The sequence below is a fragment of the Monodelphis domestica genome, chromosome X, assembly GCF_027887165.1.
Source record: "Monodelphis domestica isolate mMonDom1 chromosome X, mMonDom1.pri, whole genome shotgun sequence".
In the NCBI taxonomy this organism is placed as follows: Eukaryota; Metazoa; Chordata; class Mammalia; order Didelphimorphia; family Didelphidae; genus Monodelphis; species Monodelphis domestica.
The window spans coordinates 75,777,047-75,800,049 of record NC_077235.1 but is presented as its reverse complement, the minus strand read 5'-3'; the positions used below and the strand labels follow the sequence as shown (position 1 = coordinate 75,800,049).

At 52.8% G+C, this 23,003-nt stretch overlaps 2 protein-coding genes across 2 annotated transcripts in view; one reads left to right on the top strand and one right to left on the bottom strand.

Annotated features, from left to right (window-relative positions):
• The window catches only part of LOC103102447 (uncharacterized), a 31,604-nt gene extending 23,469 nt beyond the window's left edge, over positions 1-8,135 (bottom strand). The window contains exons 1-2 of the mRNA XM_056809858.1: positions 7,968-8,135; positions 7,307-7,763 (exon numbers count right to left, since the gene is read on the bottom strand). Coding sequence (XP_056665836.1) covers positions 7,307-7,763; positions 7,968-8,135 — 625 coding nt within the window. The remainder of the gene's footprint in view (positions 1-7,306; positions 7,764-7,967) is intronic.
• A 3,855-nt stretch (positions 8,136-11,990) lies between these two features.
• Positions 11,991-16,198, top strand: LOC100029292 (fizzy-related protein homolog). Its single transcript, XM_056809435.1, has 3 exons — positions 11,991-12,757; positions 13,723-13,858; positions 14,288-16,198. Exon 3 carries the CDS (start codon positions 14,688-14,690, stop codon positions 16,086-16,088), a length of 1,401 nt encoding a protein of 466 aa, XP_056665413.1. The 5' UTR covers positions 11,991-12,757; positions 13,723-13,858; positions 14,288-14,687; the 3' UTR covers positions 16,089-16,198.
• Positions 16,199-23,003: the final 6,805 nt, after the last annotated feature.

Sequence of the window (23,003 nt, the reverse complement as noted above, 5' to 3'; positions counted from 1 at the left end):
ACATGTTCCCCCGGGCCCTCCTTATTCTATGGTAACATGGGAAGTCCCCAGAGTGGCTCGTCCCATTACTTTGATTTTCTGGACTAAAGGATCGCCATCGCCAGAAAAGAGTTTGTTTAAACTCTTGTAGACAAAAATATTCTCACAAGAAGACAGACAAAACTCCATCCTCAGTCAATGGTCTACATTGTGAAACTGTCTGGATAACTCAGATAACTCAGATAGTGCTGGATCACAAGTTCTCTCTCCTCTGAACAATGCTATGTGAGGGAGGGGAACAAAGTGTCTCACAGGATGAAGCAATAGGGACACCAGATTACTGCCTCCAAGTTCTTCTTGGCTGCTTTTCCTTTTCTTTACACGGCTCCCACCCCAACTCCTCTGCCCCACCTCCCATAGGATTGGGACCTCTTGTCACCTACCCATCTGCCTTTGTCCTGGAAGGGCTGGGGCACAAAAGGACAGTTGGAATGGTTACTGGAAGGGACCTTAGAGACTAAGGGTTCTGAAGCTGGGGTCCACAGACCCCACCCTCCAAGGCATCCATGGATGGTCCTCAGGGGTTCTGAAGACTTGGGTGGGTCGGTAGGAATTACACATTCCTTTTCTAAATGAAACTGAGCATCTCTTTCGATTGGGAATTGTGGACAACAAACAGGATTCTGGAGAGGGATTCATTAGCTTCCCCAGACTGACTGCCAAAGGGGTTCATGACCCCCAAAAGGTGAAGGGCCCTTGATCTACACTCCAAGCAGCTTCACATCACAGAGCAGATTCCCCAGTGTTTGGTCTAGGACCCTGAACCTAGTTCAGAGCCAGGATCCAACTCCAGGTCCTGCCTTCAGCCTCCTCTCCCTCCTCCTTGTACGAATGAAACCCAATGTCCTTCCGTAACTAGAACGTGTGCATGTGTTTTCTGATGCTTTCCAATAGTCCACTACACAATATTTTCACATGCCTCCTCTCAGGTGACCAAGGAATCCGTTCCCTCACCCACTGCTCAAGCTGACAGACCCTTTTTGACCACAGGACGCTAGAGCAGATCTCAGAAACCACTGAGTTTTGCACTGCCTCAGGAGGGAGGAGGGGCCTTGCCCCAGGACATGTGTCTAAGTACCAGAAGGATCCTGGGAGGTCTCCAGCCTGCCAGGTCCTTTCTGCCACATCAGGTGGCAGCAAAGTGCAGGTGGTGCCCACAGTCAAATTCAAGATTGACCAAGGGTCTCCCTCCTAGATGGGGTAGGGGAGTCAAAGGCTCCTAGGACCCCTCTTGGCTCCCTCTCTAGACACCTACACAAAAAACACAACAACCCAGGCAGGCCCTGCCCTCCAGGAGTTTATTTCTGAAAGGGCTGGGAGAATGGGAAGAAGGGAGAGAGGCAAATGGGAGAGAGGGGGAAGAGAAAGAGAGGGGCTAGGAGAGAGATGGGGAAGGGGAAAGAGGAGGGGAGAGAAGGGGTTCAGCACAAAAAGTGTCTTCCTTGAGGATGCATGCCCCCCCTACGACCTTCTCTGAGGAAGCTGCCCCCAGGAGGGGTCTCTCGGCTTCCCCACTAAGCCTGGCGGGTATCATGGTATCAGCAGGCTAGACTGTCCCTCCCCCCCCTCCCCCACTGACAGATTAGGAAACCGAGGACCTCCTGAATGGGACAGGCTCCAGGGTCGGGGGGTCCCTCAGCCCACACACTGCCAGGGAAAGCTGGTCCAGGAGGTTGTTTTGGGGGGTCGGGCCGGGGAGCTGGAGGGGGCGGGGCCGCTCGAGCCAGAAGTCAGGTCCCTTGGGTCATTCCTTGGGCTGCGAGAAGGGGGAACGGGGCAGTGGTTGCCACAGGAAGGACCACAGGACTCCAGAAGGGCCGCTGTAATTGGGTGGCAGGGGTGAGGCAGGATGAGGTTGAAGGAAATTGGGGAGGGCCTACCTAATTCAGGGCTCAGGAAGCTTCCCTTCTCCAGCCTGGACAGCGCCTCAGCAGCCTCCTTCTGAACTGCGTTTCCCTGGCAACCAGGAGGGGCACGAGGGCTTCCTCACCCGCAGGAGCACTGGCGGGAGGGCGGGGCATGGAGACCGTTTCTCAGGAGGGGGCGGGGCCTAGAGGGGCTCGCGCCCAGCTTCTCGCGGCCCTGGGGGTGGGGCCTGTCCCTGTTCGAGGCGTGGCCTGCGGCGGGCGAGGCGGGCCAAGCGTAGGAGGCGGGGCCGGCCCTTCCCTGACTGGCTTCATGGCCAAAGCTTGTCCTGCCCCAGACTGGACTGCTCCTCCTCTCCTGCCCGCCTTCTTCCATGCCTTCCCTCTTTCCTTCCTTCCTATCTACTTTTCATTCATTCATTAATCCATCCATTCATTCATTCTTTCTTTCTTTCTTTCTTTCTTTCTTTCTTTCTTTCTTTCTTTCTTTCTTTCTTTCTTTCTTTCTTTCCCTCCCTCCCTCCCTCCCTCCCTGCCTTCATCCTTTTGATCTTTCCTTGTCTTTTCTTTCTTCCTTTTATGCTTCCTCCTTTTTATTTTTTTCTTCCATTACTTCTTCCTTTCTTTATCTTTTCTCTTTCCCCTCTTTATTTTGCTCCTTCCTTTCTACCTCCTTCCTTTGTTTCACTCACTCATTCATTCTTTCTCTCTGTCTCTCCCTCTCCCCTCTTTCTTCTTTTCTTTCTGTTCCTTCCTTCCTTTTACTCTTTCCTTCGCTCCTTCTGTCTTTCTTCTTCTTTTCTGTCTTGCTTCTATGCTTCTTCCTTTTTTGTGTTTTCTTTCATTCCTTTTTCTTTTCCATTCTTCTCTTTCCTTCTTGATTTTGCTCTTTCCTCTCTACTTCCTCCCTGTTTTGCATGGCTGCACAGATATAGTCGATATCAAAATTGCTCCCTGTCTCAAGGAGGGAGAGAATTTGGAACTCAAATTTTTAAGAAGCAAATGTTGAAAATCGCTCCCTGTGCAACTAAAAAAATGATAGAACCTTTTTGAAAAACAAGTTCAGAAAGCATAAAGTACTTGGGAGTCTACTTGCCAAGACACACATGAAATATATGAACACAATTACAAAACACCCTTTACCCCAATAAAGGCAGACCACAACAATTAACAAGATAGTAATTACTAATGGGTAGCCAGCACCAATATGAAAAAAATGACAATTCTAACCTCAATAGTTTGACCTCTTTCAGAACCATACCAATCAAACGGCCAAAGGATGACTTTAGAGAGCAAGGGGGGAAAGCCAGAATGAAGTTTGTCTGGAGAAACAAAAGATCTCTATGTCAAGGTTAAAGTAATCGTTCTATAATTTGTAAGCGGGTAAGAATTAGAGAGAGAGGGTGGTCAGTAATACAGATTGGGCACAAAATACAGAGAAACAAAGAGGACAGTAGTGTAATGTCTGATCAACCCAAAGATCCCAGTCATTGGGGCAAGAACTCACTACTGAACAAAAACTATTGGGAAAGCTGAAAGCAGTCTGGCAGAAACTAGGGAAAGACCAACATTGCATACCATATACTGAGACAGGTGCCAAATGGATATGTGATTTCTCAGATCTGTGGCTGGAGGAAGAATTCATGAGCAAAGAAGAGACAGAGAGTAGAAGTGGCTGTTGATTTATGAAATGGAAGCACCTGGATTCTGGGGAGCAGAGGGGGAGACCACGATGGCAGTGGGCAACGGGGTAGCAGTCATCTTTTAACCAGTCACAAAGGGTGTGTGGGAACAGAAAGTATAGAGACAAGTGGCAAGAGGGGTACAGAGGTGGATGGGGTGGAGACAGGAGATAGGGTATGGTGAAGGCAGGCAAGCAGCTGTCGCAAAGAGGGTTTGGAGGAGGAGAGGCCAAGACTATCTCTCTCTCTCTCTCTCTCTCATGTAACCACCCATTCAAGTTGGGAGCTTGCAGCATCATGGACCCTTGGGACACGGAGAAATGGTAAGGGGCCTGGAGGATGTGGTCCCGTTCCATACAGTTTTAGGGGAGAACAGACTAACTGTCATCTGTGCCACCATGGGGTTCGTTCATTGGCGTATCCAAATCATCTCACAGTTGTCCATATAACCTGAAAACGAACAGATGCGTGTCATCTCAAAGTTATCGGCTCCTGGGATTTGTGTGAGATTTCTGTATTGTAGGACCAAAAGGCCCTGATGGCAAAGTGAATGAAGCTAGCTGGCAGATTCAGCTTCCATTAGCAGCAGGTGCTTTATCGTGAACATAAATAACGACTGACAAAGCATACTGCTTTGATCTTTGGGATGGTGTGCAGACGCCTCCCGGGTTCCCCTTTGCAATCTTGCTTTCTCATATTGACACTTTATACAATCAACTGATTAACTTAGTGTCCCGATTAGATATGGGATGGAGGGAGCGGGATCAGGCCAACCAGAATGGGATACAATTTGAACACAGGGAGATTCGCAGGAGATAAAATGGACACTTTGGGTTGCATAAAATTGACCAAGTTGTGCACGAGCCCAACAGGTGCAGATAAAATTATGAAGAGAAGCAGAAAATTGGTGTCAAAATCTTGGCAGCAAATCTCTCTGATAAAGTCTCATTTCCAAGTCACACATCAAATTCACTGGAATGAGACCGATTGACACTGGTCTGAGAACACCAAGAGGCAGAGGGGAAAAGTCAAGCTGTCAATAGTCATATTTTTTTAAAATGCTCTAACTCTCTAATAACCACAGACAGGCAAGTTAAAACAACACCGAGACGCCACCCAAGAGACTGGTTAAGATGGCAAAAAAAAGGAAAATGAAAACTTATGGATGGACTAGGGGGAAAGGGGCACTTTCATACCCTGCAGGTAGAACTGGGAACTGATTTGGCCACTCTGGAAAGGAATTTGGAACCATGCCCCCAGAGCGGTGGCACCGTGCCTACCAATGGACCCAGGGATGCCACTACTCCATCCATACCCAAAGAGAATGAAAAAAGAGGAGAAGGAACTGGATGTACACAAATATTTACTGCAGCAAATATATATATATATATATATGTATATATATATATATATATTTTTTTTTTTTTTTTGTGGTGGTGGCAAAGGACTGGAAGTGAAGGTCCTGCCCATCAACTGGGGAATGCCTGAAGAAGTTATGGGACATGAAGGTGATGGAATACTATTGTGCTAAAGGGGATGAAGAGGGTGGTTTCAGAGAAACTTGGGAAGATTGTCTGAGCTGATGCAAAGTGAAGTGAGTAGAGCCAGGAGAACTAGTTCGACAATGACAAGAATACTTGATAGACAAAGCACCCGGAAAGACTTAAAATCTCTGGCCAGCTCAATGGCCACCCCCATCGTCAGAAGAGTCATGACTCAATGTGTTACTCACCTCCAGAGTCACAGGTGATGGGCTCCGAGTCCAGATGAGGAATCGGTTTGGGTTTCTTGGACCTAGTCAATGTGGCTAGCTGCTTTGCTTAACCACACAGGATTGAAACGAGTTTTTGTTTTTCTTCTTTGTTTCTCAAAGTAGGGAAGAGGGTGGTATAAGGGTGGATTGAGAAGGAGAGAAGGTAGAACTGAACCGAAAAGAAAATGTCAATGAGAAAAAGCAACTTTAGAGAGAAAAGTACCTTTGAAGGGCTTTAGAATGCTGATCTGATCAGATTTTGAACCCCGGTGAACCACGGTCCAGAAGGAAGACGAAGCCCACCACTTGCCTCCTGACTGAGAAGTGATAAACTCCCAAAGCAGAAAGAGGAATGCGTTTTCAAACATGGCTAATGGGTGTGAGCTTCTCATGGTCCCATTTTACAGCTGAGGGAACGAGAGTCAGGGACTTGCCCAACATCACACAGCTGGAAAATACCTGAGGCTGACCTTCCTGCCTCTGGCTCCAGTGCTCTCTCTACCCTGGGCCACCGAGCTGCTACACTGAAACCTTTCTCTGGGGTCAGATTTGCCAAGTGAAGGGGCATTGGAGGAAAGCTACACGAATGGGAAAATACTTGCCTTAAAAGAATCACACCTAGAGGGAAAAGCGAGCCCTGGTACCTCCTTGCACGGGTAGCCTGTGCAAAATTCTCCTTTTCTCTTCTACTCTGTCTGGGGGAAATACTCATTTCTTCTTTGCTGCTGGCAAAGCTCAGAATTCCAAAACATAATCGTTACAAAAGGAAAGAAGGGAGAAGGGCCGTTGAGAGCTGGTGAAAAGAGGATGTTGCCCACCCATCCTCACCAGCCACCAAAGGCTCAGGAGAAATGCACCCAGTCCTCCCCCTGGGACCTGTTTCAGCTGCCACCCACACCAACAAGCACTGGAAAAGGACTCCTGGATCCAGGAAGGCCCCTGGCTGCCCTGGTTGCATCTCCCCCCACCCACATTTCCCCCACCTGGCACCCTGTTCGAAATGGACTCCCAAATCATGCAGGAGAGATGGGTGAGACCTTTGATAAGGGAGCTCAGCTGGGCCTGGATCATTGCATGGCATTGGTTCCTGACCTCCCTGCCTCCATTCTCACCCAGAGCCACCTGACCCTTGGGGGCCACCTGTAGGGGATGGGAACTTGGACGCCCATTTGCCACAGACTCTCTCTCTCTCTCTCCATCTCAGCTCTCACAGCGCCTCCTGGCTCAACGTGGCCAGTACAGCAGCTCTTCACTGCTGCCCAGCCAAGGTCTTGTATTCGCTGGGGCCAGAGGGCGCCCTGCACGTATCTATTACCTATTCCCAGCCAGGAGACCTGGGGGATCGTCTAAGTCCCAGAGCCACCCGCCGTCTGGATGTGTGTAACAAGCGCCACCCCCAATTAGGCTCTCTGGCACCAGCTAGCATACACGCGGAGCCAGCCAGGCCAAGAGATTCCATGATGTTCCTTTGGAGGGAAATGGCACTCCCCAAGGACCTCAAGAAGAGGAAGGCAACGTCAAACCAGTCGGAGCAAGGGCAGCGTGGGCCCAGGAGAGCCCTTTTGCATCCCGGGGACAAGGTGGTGAGCAGCAGGTCCTGCACTGCTCCACCTAGAGGAAGTTGTCAGCCCCTCCCCTTTCTGCAGGCAAAGGGGGAGCAGGAGTGGAGGGGGCCCTGCAAAGGGAAGGGCTTTAATGAAGGCAGGAGAGGGAGTCGAGAAGGCTACTGGGAGAGCAGACTGGTGAGTGGAGGGGGGGGGGGGGCTGAGGGAGTGCTTGGCAGAAGGCCCAAGACCCTGACATCCCATCTGGGCTATCCAAACCAGCTTCCCAAGAGGAAGAGCTGCCATCGCTCTTGAAGAGGGGCCAAGGATCTTCCCTAGGCTATCTCCCAGGAGGCTCACAGCCCTCCCCACTGCCCCCCCCCCAGGTGCTCTCTGTGGCCACGTCCATCTTAGAGCACTTACTTCTGGGCTGGACCTTGGCAGCAGCCTCCTTACAGTGCCCTGGCCACTGGGGAGCAGCTTTCCTATCTCGCCCCGCTTCTGCTGGAAGAATCCAGGGCAGGGCTGGGGTGGGGGTGCGGATGGGCTGAGGCTGGAGCTGGGAGACGGGGATGCTGCCTGTTGTGCTCCTTTGGAGAGAAGACCAAGCTGTGGCCTCCCCTCTCCCCAGGACGTCCCGGGGCACTGCAGGACCGCCTGGGGATGGCACACAGAGGGCAGCCATGACCTGTGAAGAAGTGCCCTGCAGAGCCACCATTGAAGGCCGTCCTGCAAAACCGAGCGCCCTTTCCCGCTTTGCCAGCGCAAACGATGGCCCAGCAGCCCCACAGCACAGAATGGAACGCCTCTGGGAGGGGTTTGTCCGGGGGCGGGGCGGATTGAGGGACAGGGGGCCTCGGGACCCAACCGTAACCACCCGCTGCGGACCCGAGGCCCCCAGTACTGTGGCGAACCCCTCTCCCTCAGAGGTCCCTCTGCTCTGCACCCATGCTTGACCTCAGCCAGGACTCGTCCTGCGGGGCAGCCTGAGCAGTGCGACAGGGGACATCTCCTTTCCCTCTCACTCTTTGGCTCCCTGAAACCCCGAGCCCTGCCGCGCGCGCGCGCGCGTGCCGCTACCCACAAAGGGAGCACTGCCTCCAAAGCGAGCTCCACCAAGCATGCACTTGACAGGCAGACACTTAAAGACAAAGCTCTGAAGTCGCTTCTGCTCTCCCGGGTTTCGTGTCTCTCCCCAGACACCTAGCTGGGCAGATGCCGCCGCCTCTACTAAGAGACTGCGCTTGGGCATCCCCTTCTCGCAGGACCCCGTCTCTTGTCCTTGCCCGGACAGCCCCCCTTAGCTGCCCAGAGCGATATTATTGCTTGTCGGAAAGAACGAGAACTAGAGGGGGGGAAGGAGTGGGGAAAGGCGGGTCAAGGAGTTCAGCCCAGACTGCCACCCCTTGAATGGAGTGGCCAGCCGGTGGATGCCCCGGGCCGAGCCCCTCGCCTCCTTCTGCCTAGGAGGCAGGGAGACGCATTTTCGGCACTTTCCCCCCCCATCGTAAACTTGGTTGCGAGCAATAAATATACACAGGACTCCGCTGTGTGCCCCGCTCTCCTCCCATGGCGACCCCTCCCCTCTCCCCTCCTCCATGACGACCCCTCTCCTCCCCACCTCTGCCCTCCTCTTCCCCTCTCCTCTCCTCCCATAAACACCCCCGCCCACCTCTCCCCTGTGCTCCTCCCCAACTTTCCCCTCTGCCCCCCCTCTCTTCGCCTCTCCTCTCCTCCCACCACTTCCCCTCCTCTCCCCGCTCGACCCACCTTTCCCCTCAGCTCCACTCCTCTCCCCTCCCCTAATCACCCTTCCCGCCCCTCTCTCACCCTCTCCTCCCCTCTTGCTCCCCCCTTCTCTCCTCCCAGAGGGTAACTCTCTTGCTAGTCTCCTCTCCTGCATGCCCTCCGTGATTCCCTTTTGCTCCTGGGGAACATTGTTCTGCTCTCTGTGCTTCCTTGCCCCTTCATCAGCTCCTGGAGTCTTCCTGCCCTGCTCTCTTACCCCAGCAGCAGGAGCAGCGGGAGCCACAGAAGGAGCCGCAGGGGGAGCAGCAGAGGCTGGAGCAGAGGCTGGAGCAGAGGCAGGAGCAGCAGCAGCAGCAGCAGCAGTAGCAGCAGCAGCAGCAGCAGCAGCCATTGTGGTGGGCGGAGCTATTGCCTGGGGGCCTTTTGCTTCAGGGTGTGGGACTGAGACCTGGTTGGGCCACTCCTCCAGGACCTTGGATGCCTTGGTCTTGACCCTCTGCCATGCATGTCCACAGCAGCCAGAAGACCCGTGAGTGCTCAGGGAGTGTCCAGAGCTGGCGCCCATCCCAGCTGAGCCATTGTCCCCAGGCCCCTCACTTACCCCTTTGGCCTCTGGCCCGACATTGACCTCCTGCCCCTCCTGCCCCTCCCTGACCTTGGCCACTGTCCCCAGACCTGCAACCTGCTGTGGGGCTCCTCTTCCTCCACACTCACCTTGGCCAGGCATCCGTGACACAGCTCTTCCCCTGTGTGGACCTTGGACATTTTCCCCACCTCGAGGTTCCTGGACACAGGCCTCCCTTGCTACACTGCCCGCCTCCCTGGGGGCCTTCTTGCTCTCCCCAGGATGCCTTGGGCCAGTCTCTAGCTGTCCAGATCCTCCTCTCCTGTGCCATCTTGGGCTATTCTCCTCTGCACTGAGATCCTTTAGAGTCAGTCCCATCTACCCCAACACTGACCTTGGCCCTTGACCCCAGGCTGGGATCCAATAAAGAGTCTCTCTGGTCCCAGACCCCAGTCTTTGGCCACCCTGTCTCCAGTCCCAAGCCTAAAGTCCTCAGGGTCCAACAGAAAGCTGGGGGCTCCACAGATCCATGCCCCAGAGTGCCCGGTTCTCCCGCTATCCAGGCTTTTGCCCCGAAGTGGGATCCCAAGGGTATCTCATGTCACTGGGACCTTGGTCCTCCCAACCAGAATAAGGTGAAGGAAGGAAGGCGGGCAGGCAGGAAGGAATGCAGGCGGGTAGGCAGGAAGGAATGCAGGCAGGCAGGAAGGAATGCAGGCAGACAGGAAGGAAGGAAGGAAAACAGGAAGGAAGAAAAACAGGAAGGAAGAAGGTAGGTAGGAAGGGAAGGAGGGAGGGGGGCAGGAAGGGAAGAAGGCGGTAAGGAAGGAGGGAAGAAGGAAGCCAGGAGAGCCAGGAGACACCAGGCATGGGAGCCAGCCAGCCAGCCAAACTGTCTAGAGCTGGGAGCTGGAGGGAGGGAGGGTCTTGTCGCTAGAACAGGGGGGAGGAGGTCAGTGTCACTGGTCAGAAGAGGACAAGGTGGAGAGTCAAATCTAGGAAGGCAGGAGGGGTGTTTGGGAGCGAGGGGGCCTAGGCCTAGGACAGGAAGCTGCTCTGAATGCCAAAGAAGAGGTGTTCATGGATCCCGGAGGGCCTAGGGAATGAAGGGAGTCGATTGAGGGACAGTTAGTTTGATGACTGAATGGAGGATGGGCCACAGGGGAGAGAGAGAGGCTTGAGGGAGACCAGCCCACCAGCAGCTGTTGGGCTAGTCCTGGTGTGAGGTGGGGAGAGTCTACACTAACTCGTGAGTGGTGGCCCTGTCAGAGGAGAAGAGGGCACAGGGGAGCGAGGTGACAAGAGACCAGCCATCCATGGCCAGGAGGGGCTGAGAGCTAGTGAGGGAGCGAGGGGGACACCTAGGCTGGCAGCCTGGAGGACTGGAAAGAGCCAGAGGGAGGGGAGGAGGTGGGCAGGCCTTGGGGCAATGAGATCTGTCTGGGACACACTGAGGCTCGGCTGGCCTCGGCTGTCTTTCGGATGTCCACTTTGAGATGTCTGAAAGGCTCTTACTTGGCCAGGGCAGATCAGAAGGCAGCAGAGAGGTGAGAGCAGGATAGGCACATCTGAGAGTGGCCATCATCCAGATGGCCATTCAATCCATGAGAGCCGAGGAGGCGAGCAAGCGAAATAGTCCTGAGGAAAGGGCCGAGGAGGTACTCTGGGACACTCCAGACTCACGAGCTGTGTCCTGGAAGGGGAGCCAGCCAAGGAGACTGAGAAGAAGTGGGGTCTGAGAGGCTGGGGGAGGGGGGGACACCAGGATCTTTGAGAAGAGAGTAACAAAGGGAAGAGTGTGGCAGGTGGGGTCAAAGGCTGTGGGAAGTTGGAGGAGGAAAGGCCATTGGATTGGAGATGAGGCCTCCCCTGGTCCAACTCCACAGAGCTGCTGCCAGTAGCTTCTCCCCTTTGAGCTGAGTCTCAACTGTTCCCCATGTCTTCCGTTAGAGAAGGCAGAAACTGGACTCTGAGACCGCTGGGCTTTGTGACTGTTGCTCTGTCTGGTTCCAGCTCCACAGATCAAGATGCTGTCCCCCTTCCCTCACCCCAGGCCAGCCTCCTTTTGGTGTTTTGTCTCAGCCTCTAGATGGCAGAGCCTCTTTCTGCTCATGAAGGGTATCCCCAGAACTTAGCCCAGCCCTGGCACGTCCTAGGCGCTTGCTTCATCGATGTTCTCGGATGAGGCCGTGAAGGGAGGATCCGGAGTAACTCCGGAGCGAGCAGATCCTGTGGCATGTTGAAGCCAGGAGCCGCGCTGGGGCGGCTTAAGAAGTGAGGGAGAAGAGAGGAAGTGAGGGAAGATGGGCTCCTCTGCGAGACTGGGCACAAAGGGCACAAGAGGTAGCCCCTCGTGCTCAGTGGGCATGGAAGGATGGAGGGAGAAGTTCTTGAGCATTGCCGGGGGCAGAAGGGAAGTAGCCAGTGGCCAGGGGGAGCTTGAAGACAAGCGATGATGGAGTAGGGAGGCCGGAGGGGGCAATCTGTTGGAGGAGACGGGATCGAATGGGATCATTTGGCCAAGTAGTGGCTTAGCCTTGGTGAGGAGTCAGGCTGTGTGAGACAGGAGTGAAGCAGGAGAGAGTGGCAGAAGGAATCTGAGTGATGGGAATCAAGAAAGAGTGAGAAAATGGGGAGTTCACAGCCAACGGCCTCCATTTTATCAGCAAAAGAGGGGCCCGAGGCCTCTGCCCAGGGACTGGGGTGAAGGGGAGCTGAGGGAGGACTGAGGAGGGACGAGGACATTTGGGAGGGCCACAGTGGAGAAGGGGACAGTGAGCTATAAGGGAGGTCGAGTAGGATTGCTCAGTGGCAGTGAGGGAGCAGTTGAGATCTTGTAACGGAACTCTGTAGTGAACCCATGCAGAAAATGTCCCCCAAGTTCCTTCAGGAGCACATATGAAAGAGTGAAGGCAGAGGCCCACGTGGTGGGAGTGAGTCAAGACTGGGGCTTGGCAAGGGAGTCATTGGTGATATGATAAAGGAGGCCAAGAATGCCACAGAGGACCACATTGTAGAGTTGAACTGGTTGTCCAAGAGGTCAAGATGAAGAGAAGAACAGAGTGTGATGAGAGCTAGGGAGATGGCCTGAGAGGGTACCGAGGGGTCAGGGGACTGGAGATGTGGACAAAGAATGGAGTAGGCTAAGGGAAGGCAGGGGGAGAGGTGGAAAGCCAAGAGACTTGCATGGTGCACTTGGGGTGGATGGCAAGATCCGGGGCACGAGCATCCTTGTGTGTGGCCGAGGCGGGGGCAGGGGGGGGGGCAGGAGTGGCCCTTGGCTGTCCTCCCCAGCCCCAGATCTCCTGAGGCATTTCCTCTCACACCTTGGCCTTTGGACCTCCTCGGTCTGGGCCTCAAGGCCAAGTTCTCGTGAATTATCACCATATATCTGTCTCCTCTCCAGGATCACAACTGCAGGGAGAGCAGTGGTGGCCTGCAAGTACCTGGCTGCAAGTACCAGCTTTCTCTTCTTTGGTGCCTTGCCTGAGATCCCCTGAGGCACCTCTTCTTCCCAAAGGAACCTGGGCCACTTCTCCCACCACCTCTCCTGAGACCAGGTAAGACACTCCCTCCCACATCCAGGCCCCACATCCAAAGCTGCCCTGCTGATGAGGGCAGAAAGCCAGCTGTGCCCCACAAGCCTCCCTCCCCCACCCCAAAGCCCCAGACCCACATCTGCTGGAAGAGCACAGTTGGCACCTGAGGGCTTGTCTGGCCATCTCCCCAGGCTTGTGCCCTGGCGGAGATGATCCCCTGATCCTTTGCCTCCCCGAATGACCTCGACCATCTACCCCAGACCCAGATTCCCCTGGGGCGCCTCCTCCCGGACTGACCTTGGCCATCCTGTCCCCCACTGAGGTCAGGTGAGGTGCCTCCTCCCAGACCTTGGTCTTTGGCCCTCCCGCGTCCAGACCCCGAATGCAAAGGCGCCTTGCTGATCTCAGAGACAGAAAGCCTTCTCTTCCATACACCCACCTTATATGCAGGGAGACAGTCACCAGTGGCCCCAGGGGTGCCTGCCTAGAGGTCCTTTCAGTCTTCTGCCCTAGTTCTGCCCAGACAGACATCTAGTAAGGAGCTTCCTCCAGATTTTGGCCCTTCTAGACCCAGGCCCCCGGGGTCTGAGGCAACCGACCCCGCCTCAGTTTGGAGACTAGCAAAGACCTTACCTCTCAGACTTGACCACAGGCCCTAGGGAACTCTTCTCTCCTCGGAGTGACCTCAGGCTTTGGCCCTTTCGCATGCAGGGCCTGCACTCCTGGGTCTTGAGGCTGAAGCAGCAGCTGCCCTCCTTCTCTCCTGATGGAGATCCTGAAAGGCACCTCTCCACAGACTGATCTTGCTCTTTGGCCCTCTTGAGTCCAGGCACTGAGCCAAAGGCTGTCCTGCCCCAGCCTTGCCCTTGATGAGATTAGCACAGACCTCTCCTCCTACCCTGCCTTTGGCCACTGGCCCTCTTCCTATCTGATCCCGTGCTCCCCACTCTTCTGAGAACCCAAGAAGACATGTGTCTCCTTCACAGACCCCAATCTGACGTGAGAACACCAGTGGACCGTGACTGTGCATCTCTCCATCTTTCTAGTCTAGCCTGGAACCGAGATTCCAAAGGTGTCTTCTTTCAGCTTGACTTTAAGCCATTCTCCTGAGACCGAGATCCAGTAAGATGTTTCCTCTTGGACCCGTGTTCCCTTTCAACCCATGACTCCCCTGGCCCAGATTCCAAGCCAGCCCCCAACACCCCTTCTTCCCTGACAGGAGTCCATCCTGGAATCTCCTCCCAGATTGACCTTGGCCAACATCCCTTGGGGATCCAAGCCCTGGGTGGGAGTCAGTGCCAGTCCCCTTCCCCTCTTGGCCCAGTCTTCCCAGAGTGACCTTGGCCGTCGAGCAACCCATGGATGCACCAATCTGGAAATGTTTACAAAGTGCCTAGGATGTGCCAGGCCCCTTGCTCGGCACTGGGGTCGGCAAAAGAGGCAAAAGGCAAGGTCCCAGGCCACACTAGCCCTGCCTCGTCCCCCACCCCCACCCCCACCTAGATGGCAAAAGGCATTTCCTCCCACACTGACCTTGGTCATTCTCCCCAGGCCCAGGACTGAACCGTTCCCTGGGTCCCACAGCCAGCGTCTTCACTGACCAAGATTGGGCAAGAGAGGCCCACCCTCCCAGACTCTCGTTGGCACTAGCCCCTCACAGATCTAGGCCCTGAGCTCCTGAGCGACCCGGACTCGTCTCACCTACGCGCTGCTCCCACCACCACCGCAAAAGGCATCTCTACCACTGACTGACATCCAGAGAGGCTCTGTGTGAGTGCCTGTCCTTCCGTTCCTCCCACAGACGACTGTCATCAGGGGCTAGCCCCGTGCCTGACTTGACTTCACCAAAGGCTGTGGCCTGGCCTCTCCCAGCCCAGGCTGACGCCCCAGGAGCTGAAAAAGCTCCACGACATCCCAGGACATCTGACTATCTCTTACCAGGGGAGCCAAGATGAGCTGGAGTCTGACGGAGTATGGTTCTTCACGGTCCTCCCCAGGCAAGCACGGAGACCGTTTCATCCCGTCCCGAAGCGCAGCCAACTGGGACCTGAAATTCCATAGGACGCAAGACTCTGAGAAATCCCTGAAGGAGAAGTGGCCATCCAGACAGGCCACATCGGGCAACAGCCCAATCTACTCTGCCTTGCTGGATAATGAGCTGCTGGGGGTCGGCATTGAGAGAGTCCAGAATGTCAAGGGGAGGGGGCAAAGGCTTCCCCAGCCTTGCAGCCCAGAGAAGGAGGATCTCTTTGTGTATAGCCCTAGCACTGAGGGCTGGTGGAGACCTGACGCGGTCCGTGCAGCCTCCTCTCATGGCATGTCATCCATCAGCAGCAAAAGCCAGGCCTTACTGGCGTCGCAAAAGAAGACCCCGAAGAGCATCTCCGCAAAGCCTTTCAAAATCCTCGAGGCCCCGGAGCTGCAAGACAACTTCTGCCTGAACCTACTAGACTGGTCTTCCCTCAACATCATCTCTGTGGGCCTGGGTACTTCTGTTTTCCTATGGCATGCCGCCACATGCCAGGTGGTGAGGGTATGTGACCTGTCAGTGGAGGGAGATTCCGTGACCTCGGTGTGCTGGTCTCAGCGGGGCATTTTGCTAGCCGTGGGCACGCAGAAAGGGTTTGTGCATGTCTGGGACGTTGTAGCCGAGAGGCGAGTGTGCGTGCTGAACAAGCACAGCTCCAGAGTCAGCGTGCTGGCCTGGAATGCCGACCAGATTTCTTCTGGGAGCCGTGACAAGCTGATCCTCCAGAGGGACCTCCGCACCCGGGCCATGCAGTCTCGGCGCTGCCTCCAAGGCCACAGCGGTGAGGTGTGTGGGCTCGAGTGGTCCACGAACCGCAGGCTGCTGGCCTCCAGCGGCAAGGACAATACGGTCGTGCTCTGGACGCCGGCCAGTCCAAAGCCTGTCCAGCAGCACACTGGCCACAAGGCGGCCGTGAAGGCCATCGCCTGGTCTCCCCATCAGCATGGCCTCCTAGCGTCTGGTGGCTGCCAGGCCGACTGCGCCATCCTTTTCTGGAACACGCTGACCAATCAGATCCTCCAGAGCATCCATACAGGTTCTCAGGTGGGCAACCTGGCCTGGTCCAGACACACCAACGAGCTGGTGAGCACCCACGGCTCCCCGGAAAACCAGATCGCCATCTGGAAATACCCCTCCCTGGCACAAGCCAACAAGCTCACGGGCCACACCTGCCCAGTCTCGCATCTGACCGTGTCTCCCGATGGACAGGTCATAGCTACAGGGGCTGCGGATGAGACTCTCAGACTCTGGGAAGTTTTTAACAAAACCCATCCGTCCAGACCATCCGAGTCCACCCTCGACCTCTTCACCCGTATCCGGTAACCGCCCAACCCCACACGCTGAGACCACTCCGGGCCAGTCGGGGAGAACACCACTGACTCGGAGCAGCTTGTGCGGAAGGAACCCCAATGACCAGCTGTCAGAATGGGAAAGGAGGGGTGGGGGGTGGGGGGTGGGGGGTGGGGGGGTGGGGGGTGGGTGGGTGGTGAGGGGGGTGAGTGGTGAGGGGGGTGGGGGGTGGGGGGATGGTGAGGGGGGTGAGTGGTGAGGGGGGTGGGGGGTGGGGGGGTGGGGGGTGAGGGGGTGGATCTGGAGAAACCTGCCTTCCAGGTCATTGTTCATCATGGGGTTGGGGATGGGACTGAATAATAAATATTGGGGGCAGGCACAGGCAGGACTGAGGGGAAATACTCCAAGTTTAAGAGCCTATTCTTGCTGGAGGGCAAGTAGAAGAAAGAGCCAAACTGGGGTGCAGGGAGGGGTACAATCTGCATTTCACCTACTGGACTAGAGCACTGTGGCCAGAACCCGCCAACCCTGAGAACGGGCTTCCTCCTTGTGCTCTGCCCCGTCTCTGGGAACAGACAAACAAAGCTGGCTTCATCCTTGGGATTGTGGGGGGGGGGTGGTGGGGGGGGATGGGGACAACTGGGGGAGGGGACAGGGGTTGCAGGCTACAGGCGACCTTGCCTGCCCTTCCATTCGGATGGGCTGCCCTGGAAGCTGAGGCCCACTGGGCCCAACCTTCCCCTGTGTAAATGTGAAGGATTTCACGGCAGCTGGAGGAAGAGGACTCTGTAAGGCCTGAGAATGGGACGCCCTTTCAGGCTCTCCTCTAGGCCTGGCCTACCAACCCACCAAGAAAGCTCTGCTCCACCCTGGCTCAAGAGAGGCTTTGAGCTGCTGCCCAGAGCAGTAGAGGTGGGGAAGATGGGTGCTAGTGGTGGTGGGATTGGGGGCGGCTGCTATTCCTTTTTTTGAAGAGATGACGATGTGTTGAGATGGATTTTCTACCAAAGCCAAGAAGGTCTTTCCAAATATTCTTTTCGGTGGCAAGAGAAAGGCAGAGAGGGGAGCATGCTTCCACCTGACCCTCACCAGGGGCCACTTGTCTAGTCCTAACCAGCCTTGGGATTGGCTGCTGAAGCCTGGGAGTCGCAGGGAGCCCTCAGCCCTGTGACTGTGGGGAAGTCCATCTGATTGCTGGGGTGGGGTGGGGTGGGGTGGGGTGGGGTGGGGTGGGGTGGGGATGGGCCAGTCCCACTGCTTTTGCTGGGGAAAAAAACATCCATGCGTGTCTGCAGAGGTCGCCACGTGTATATACGCATATGGCGATGCATGTGCGTATACACACTTGTGTGATAGGTGTTTCGTGGGGGAGGGCGGTGGAATGATCAAAACCAAATTTTGCCTTGTTCCTGGCCAGAACCCTAGATGCTTCGGGAAAGGAGGCAGATGCCAACGGGCTCACTAGCGGATGCTAAATCCACCTCGTGAGTGGGGAAACCAAGAAACTTTGGTTAACTCTAGGACGTTGCTGGGTCTGGAGACGGCTTTGGAGAGTCGGGGAATGTCCCTCCCTAGAGCTCACAACAGGCCAGGCCACTGAATGGGAGGCTGATGCCATATGCTGCATCTGAGGGAGGAGAGTATATATGGAGCCCAGGGGGGAAGACGTTGATGTAAATCGACCAAACTGGCATTAAACCAAGTGGAACTTGAAAACCAAAGGTGCCTTTCTTTCCCTAGCCCCTCCGACGCCGAATATTCCCATCTTTTGCCAAATCTTGGCCAGTGGATGGATGAATGAGTGAGGGCCATAGCATCTCCTCAGTGCTTGCTCTGTACAGAGCATCGGAGAAGGACAGAAAGAGAAGGACTTTGCTCTGCAGCAATAGCTCACCCAGAATTGGGGAAGAAAACACATGCAGGGGAGTTCAGATGGTAAGGTGGATGGTTAAGGCCCAGGGGTCCTCAGGTTACAGCCTACAGGCCAGATGGCAGTGCTGTGGGAGTGTGGGGCCAGAGAGTAAGGTCCAGTGGGATGGGGAGCCCCATGAAGGCCACACTTGTTACCCGAAGGAGTGCGGTTGGGACTCTCCCTGCTAGTCGGGGCACTGCGTCCAACTTACAGGGTATGTGCAGGGCGTTGGTGGGGTGTCTTGAGATGCCTGGGCCACCCCTTTGGGCCGGGTGACAGCGAGCCTGAGGGCCGCCATGGAGAAAAGGCTCCGGTTTCCCTCAGATGGGGTAGAGTCGGCCCTGGTAGTTCAGAGGGGAGAGTCCCGCCATGATTTTGAAACAAGTAGGGAACATTAGTTGAATGCGTGTGTGCTTGATTGGCTTTCCTTCAGCATCTGCTCACCTTCTCCCGCGACCTTTTGGAGATTTGGACCCCATAGCTGCTGAATAAAGTATAGGACAGAAAAAGAGCATATTGTGGCTCACTGCTTCCTTTTGGACCGACCTAATGAGACCTTCCCTGTTTTGCTGGTTGTTCACATTTCCCTCTTACTGGTGATTTGGTGCTTTCTTCCATTGGCTTAACAATGAGCACATTTTCTTTTTAGAGCTTTTTCGTCACATCCTTTGACAACTTGCCCTATGGAGAACAGCTCTTGGTGTCATTTATGTTTATTCCTTTTATGCCTCGATCTTCTAATGCACAACCACCTCTCCAATTCGCCTTCTCCATACTTAGAGGAATTGGATAGCTCAGGTTTTAGACCTATGGGATTGGGGGTCCATTGAGACAAACTGTGTAATGTGCTCTCCTGGTGGCAAGTTCACTCATTAACTCACTGGGCCTACCAAGCTCCCCTAGCAAACCCTTAACCAACACTGCCCCTGCCTGTTTTGCCCACTTCCTCTGCTCTCACTTCTCGGACCCGCACAATGTTTTCTGACCCATCCCACTCAAATCAAGCTGCTGTCTTCAAGGTTGTCAGTGATCCCGTCCTAGCTCTTGGCCTTTTTCTCAGTGCTCATCCTTAGTGGCCTCTTTTCAGTGTTTGATCATCCTGTGTTGATGCTTTCTACTTTCCGGGGTTTTCTGCCATTTCTGAATCTTTAACCAGAGCACACTCCCTCACTGCTGTGTCTTTAACTTAAGCCATGTCATGGGATTTCCTTTCTCTCTCTCTCTCTCTCTCTCTCTCTCTCTCTCTCTCTCTCTCTCTCTCTCTCTCTCCTCTCTCTCTCTCCTCATCTGTTCCTATAGGCCCATGATGGTGAACCTATGGCACACGTGCCCCGAAAGGCACACAGAGACCTCTCTGTGGGTATGCCTGCAGTCCTTTTTTTTTCACTTGAAAGCCAGAGGGACTAGGAGCAGAGTTGTTCCCCTCCCCCTTTCCATGCACTTGAGGACATTCCTCACTTCCCCTACCCCTCTACCCAGCAGCCCAATGGGAGCACTTCTTCCTTCCTTCCCCTGTCTGGGACAAGGAGAGGAGGGTGAGGTGGGGGGGCATGATGTGGTACTCAATCTCTCAAGGGAGTGGGTGGGCATGGCACTCACTTTGGGGGGGGTTTGGGACGGGTCCCGGCACCCCTTCTCTAAAAGGTTCACCATCACTGCTATAGCGTCATTTATCTCTATGCAGAGAATCCCCACATGCTTAATGTCCAGCCCTGCTACTCCATTCCTACATCACAAACTGCCTGTTGGACGTGCCTAATTGGATATCTTGTGATCATCTTAAATTTATCATATCCCAAATAGAACTTGGTGTCTGTCTTGGCACTCCCATCCTTCCTGTCACTCAGGTTCACAACCTCAGACTCATCCTGGAATTCTTGTTTGCCTCACCTTGTCATTTCCACCCTCACAAGGGGTGTGCTGGAGTCAGCCGATGGTTAAATTTTCAAAGAGTTTCTAAGGTATTGGGATTCATTGTTCTTTAAACGATTCTGGTGAGTCCATCTGGCCCTGGCGGCTTCCTTAGGGAATTCATTGATGGCTTGTTCAATTTTTTATTCAGAAATGATTGCTCCATTTTCAGTGACTATTTACATCTTGCAAATCAGCAAAAGCTACAAACGCAGTCCTGATGAATTCTTTTGTCAATTTCTAGACACAGGAGGGATGGGAACATGTTAAAATGCAGGTGAAATGTGAAAGTGTGCACTTGGTGCATTTTTTAGGAGTGCTGGTTGTTAAGCCATTACCAGCACACTCCTCCTTACCCATCTCCTCCTATCCCTTAATAATTTCATGAAAGGAATAAATTAATTATTCATATTAATAATTAATTGAATGGATGGATTAAGATTGTTTTTCACAATAATTGATCAATTGAATGGAATAAATTAAGTTTAATATCCATAATTAGTTGATTGACCGAATGAAATGAAATATATTATTTATATTAATGATCAATTCAATGAAATAAATTATTTTTAAAATTCATACTAGTGATTTGATAATATAATTAAATCATTTATTTTTATTATTCACAATAACATCAAATTCATTAAAATAAATTATTTGTTATTCATATTATTAATTTACTAATTTAATGAAATAAATGGATTTTATTCTTCACATTAACGATTAGTTGATTCAATGAGATAAATGCTTTTTATTATTCATCTTAATAATGAATGAATTTAAGGAAACAAATTATTTTTACTATTCATAATAACAATTAATTTAATGAAATAAATTAATTTAGTACTTGTATCAGTAACTGATCTGTTTAATGAAATAAATTCATTTATTATTCTTTTAATAATTGATTAATTCAATGAAAGAAATTATTTTTATTATTCATATTAATCAGCAGTTACTATGTTGGCCCTATGTGTTTGAAGCCATTTTCTAATGTGATTTCTATCAGAACAATTCATGTGGGAAGTCAGGGGACCAGAAAGTCATTCGGAGGTGTTGGAGGCCAAGACCCAGGGAGCTCTTGTGGGGGGTTGGGGATTTCTCAGAAATGGGGTTTGGGATGTACTCTGGCAAGAATGATGTGTTCCAGCATGTTCTGACATGTCAATGACCTCTAAGTTTCTATTCTTCACATCAAGAGTGACCCCTGTAAGGGATCATCGGCAATGTCATTGGTCCTCTTCAACAATGAAGGAGAAAAAAACAACAATGAGATGAAAATGGCAGCTCCTTCACCTGGCACTGAAGGCCTTCCACAATGAAGCGGTTAATGAGCATTAGGTGACAACTTTGTGCCAGGAACTATGGCAGCAACCAAGGACGATGTCAAGACAATGATAAAGCAGTACCTGCCCTCACGGAGTTCACACTTGTTCAAAAAGTGTCCCATACATAGATAAAGAAATAGTCAATATATTCAAAGACAATCCAGGGTAATTGGGGGGATGAGGCATTAGTTGGGGGAACAGGAGTAGCTCTGATGGGAGTTTGTAGAAGGTAGGGCTTGGACTAAAGCTTGAAAGAAGTCAGAGGAGAGGAGAAAAAGAAATCGAAGGATGGGGGCCAGAGATGGGAAATATAATGCCCCGTGTAAGTAATAAAGAGTCTGCTTTGGAGGGACTGAAGAGTATGAATGTGCAATCAGCCTGGTGAGGTCGGCTAGAGCCACACTGGAGAGAACTCTGAAGAATCCTGCCCCTTCTGTTTTCTACTAGCAGTGACACTGGCTTTTCTGCCCTCATGATGCTCATTCTTGCTCCTTTCCTTTCTTCAGCCTTTGCATTGGCTGGCCTTCAATTGGCTCCAAGTCAGAACAGTGGTAATGGCTAGGCAATGAGGGGTAAGTGACTTGCCCAGGGTCACACTGCTGGGAAGTGCCTGAGGCCAGATTTGAACCCAGGACCTCCAATCTCTAGGCCTGGCTCTCAATCCACTGAGCTACCCAACTGCCCTCATGTATCTTGTTTCTACTTAGCTTTCTGTATGCTGTTTCCACCATTAGAATGAAAACTTATCGAGGGAAGGGACGGTGTTTTTGCCTTTCTTTGTATTTACCCTGCACTTAGCCATAATGCCTGGCATATGGCAGGCATTGGTTGGCTGACTTCAGTCAAAGGAGTTTGCATTTTATGCCAAAGGCAAGAGGGAGCTACTAGAATTTGGGCAGAGGAGTTCTATGATGAGACTTGTACTTTAGGAACATCACTTCAGCTGTTGTGTGGAATACACACACACACATATGTGAAGAGGAAAGAGACTTGAGAGAAGCACAATACTTGGGTGCTTAATGAATGTTACTGGCTGACTGCTGAGGAGATGGGTAAGGAGGAGTGTGCTGGTAATGGCTTAACAACCAGCACTCCTAAAAAATGCACCAAGTGCACACTTTCACATTTCACCTGCATTTTAACATGTTCCCATCCCTCCTGTGTCTAGAAATTGACAAAAGAATTCATCAGGACTGCGTTTGTAGCTTTTGCTGATTTGCAAGATGTAAATAGTCACTGAAAATGGAGCAATCATTTCTGAATAAAAAATTGAACAAGCCATCAATGAATTCCCTAAGGAAGCCGCCAGGGCCAGATGGACTCACCAGAATCGTTTAAAGAACAATGAATCCCAATACCTTAGAAACTCTTTGAAAATTTAACCATCGGCTGACTCCAGCACACCCCTTGTGAGGGTGGAAATGACAAGGTGAGGCAAACAAGAATTCCAGGATGAGTCTGAGGTTGTGAACCTGAGTGACAGGAAGGATGGGAGTGCCAAGACAGACACCAAGTTCTATTTGGGATATGATAAATTTAAGATGATCACAAGATATCCAATTAGGCACGTCCAACAGGCAGTTTGTGATGTAGGAATGGAGTAGCAGGGCTGGACATTAAGCATGTGGGGATTCTCTGCATAGAGATAAATGACGCTATAGCAGTGATGGTGAACCTTTTAGAGAAGGGGTGCCGGGACCCGTCCCAAACCCCCCCCAAAGTGAGTGCCATGCCCACCCACTCCCTTGAGAGATTGAGTACCACATCATGCCCCCCCACCTCACCCTCCTCTCCTTG

Excerpts from the sequence above, each read along its gene's own strand:
- LOC100029292 (XM_056809435.1), top strand. The coding sequence starts at position 14,688 with ATGAGCTGGAGTCTGACGGAGTATGGTTCTTCACGGTCCTCCCCAGGC.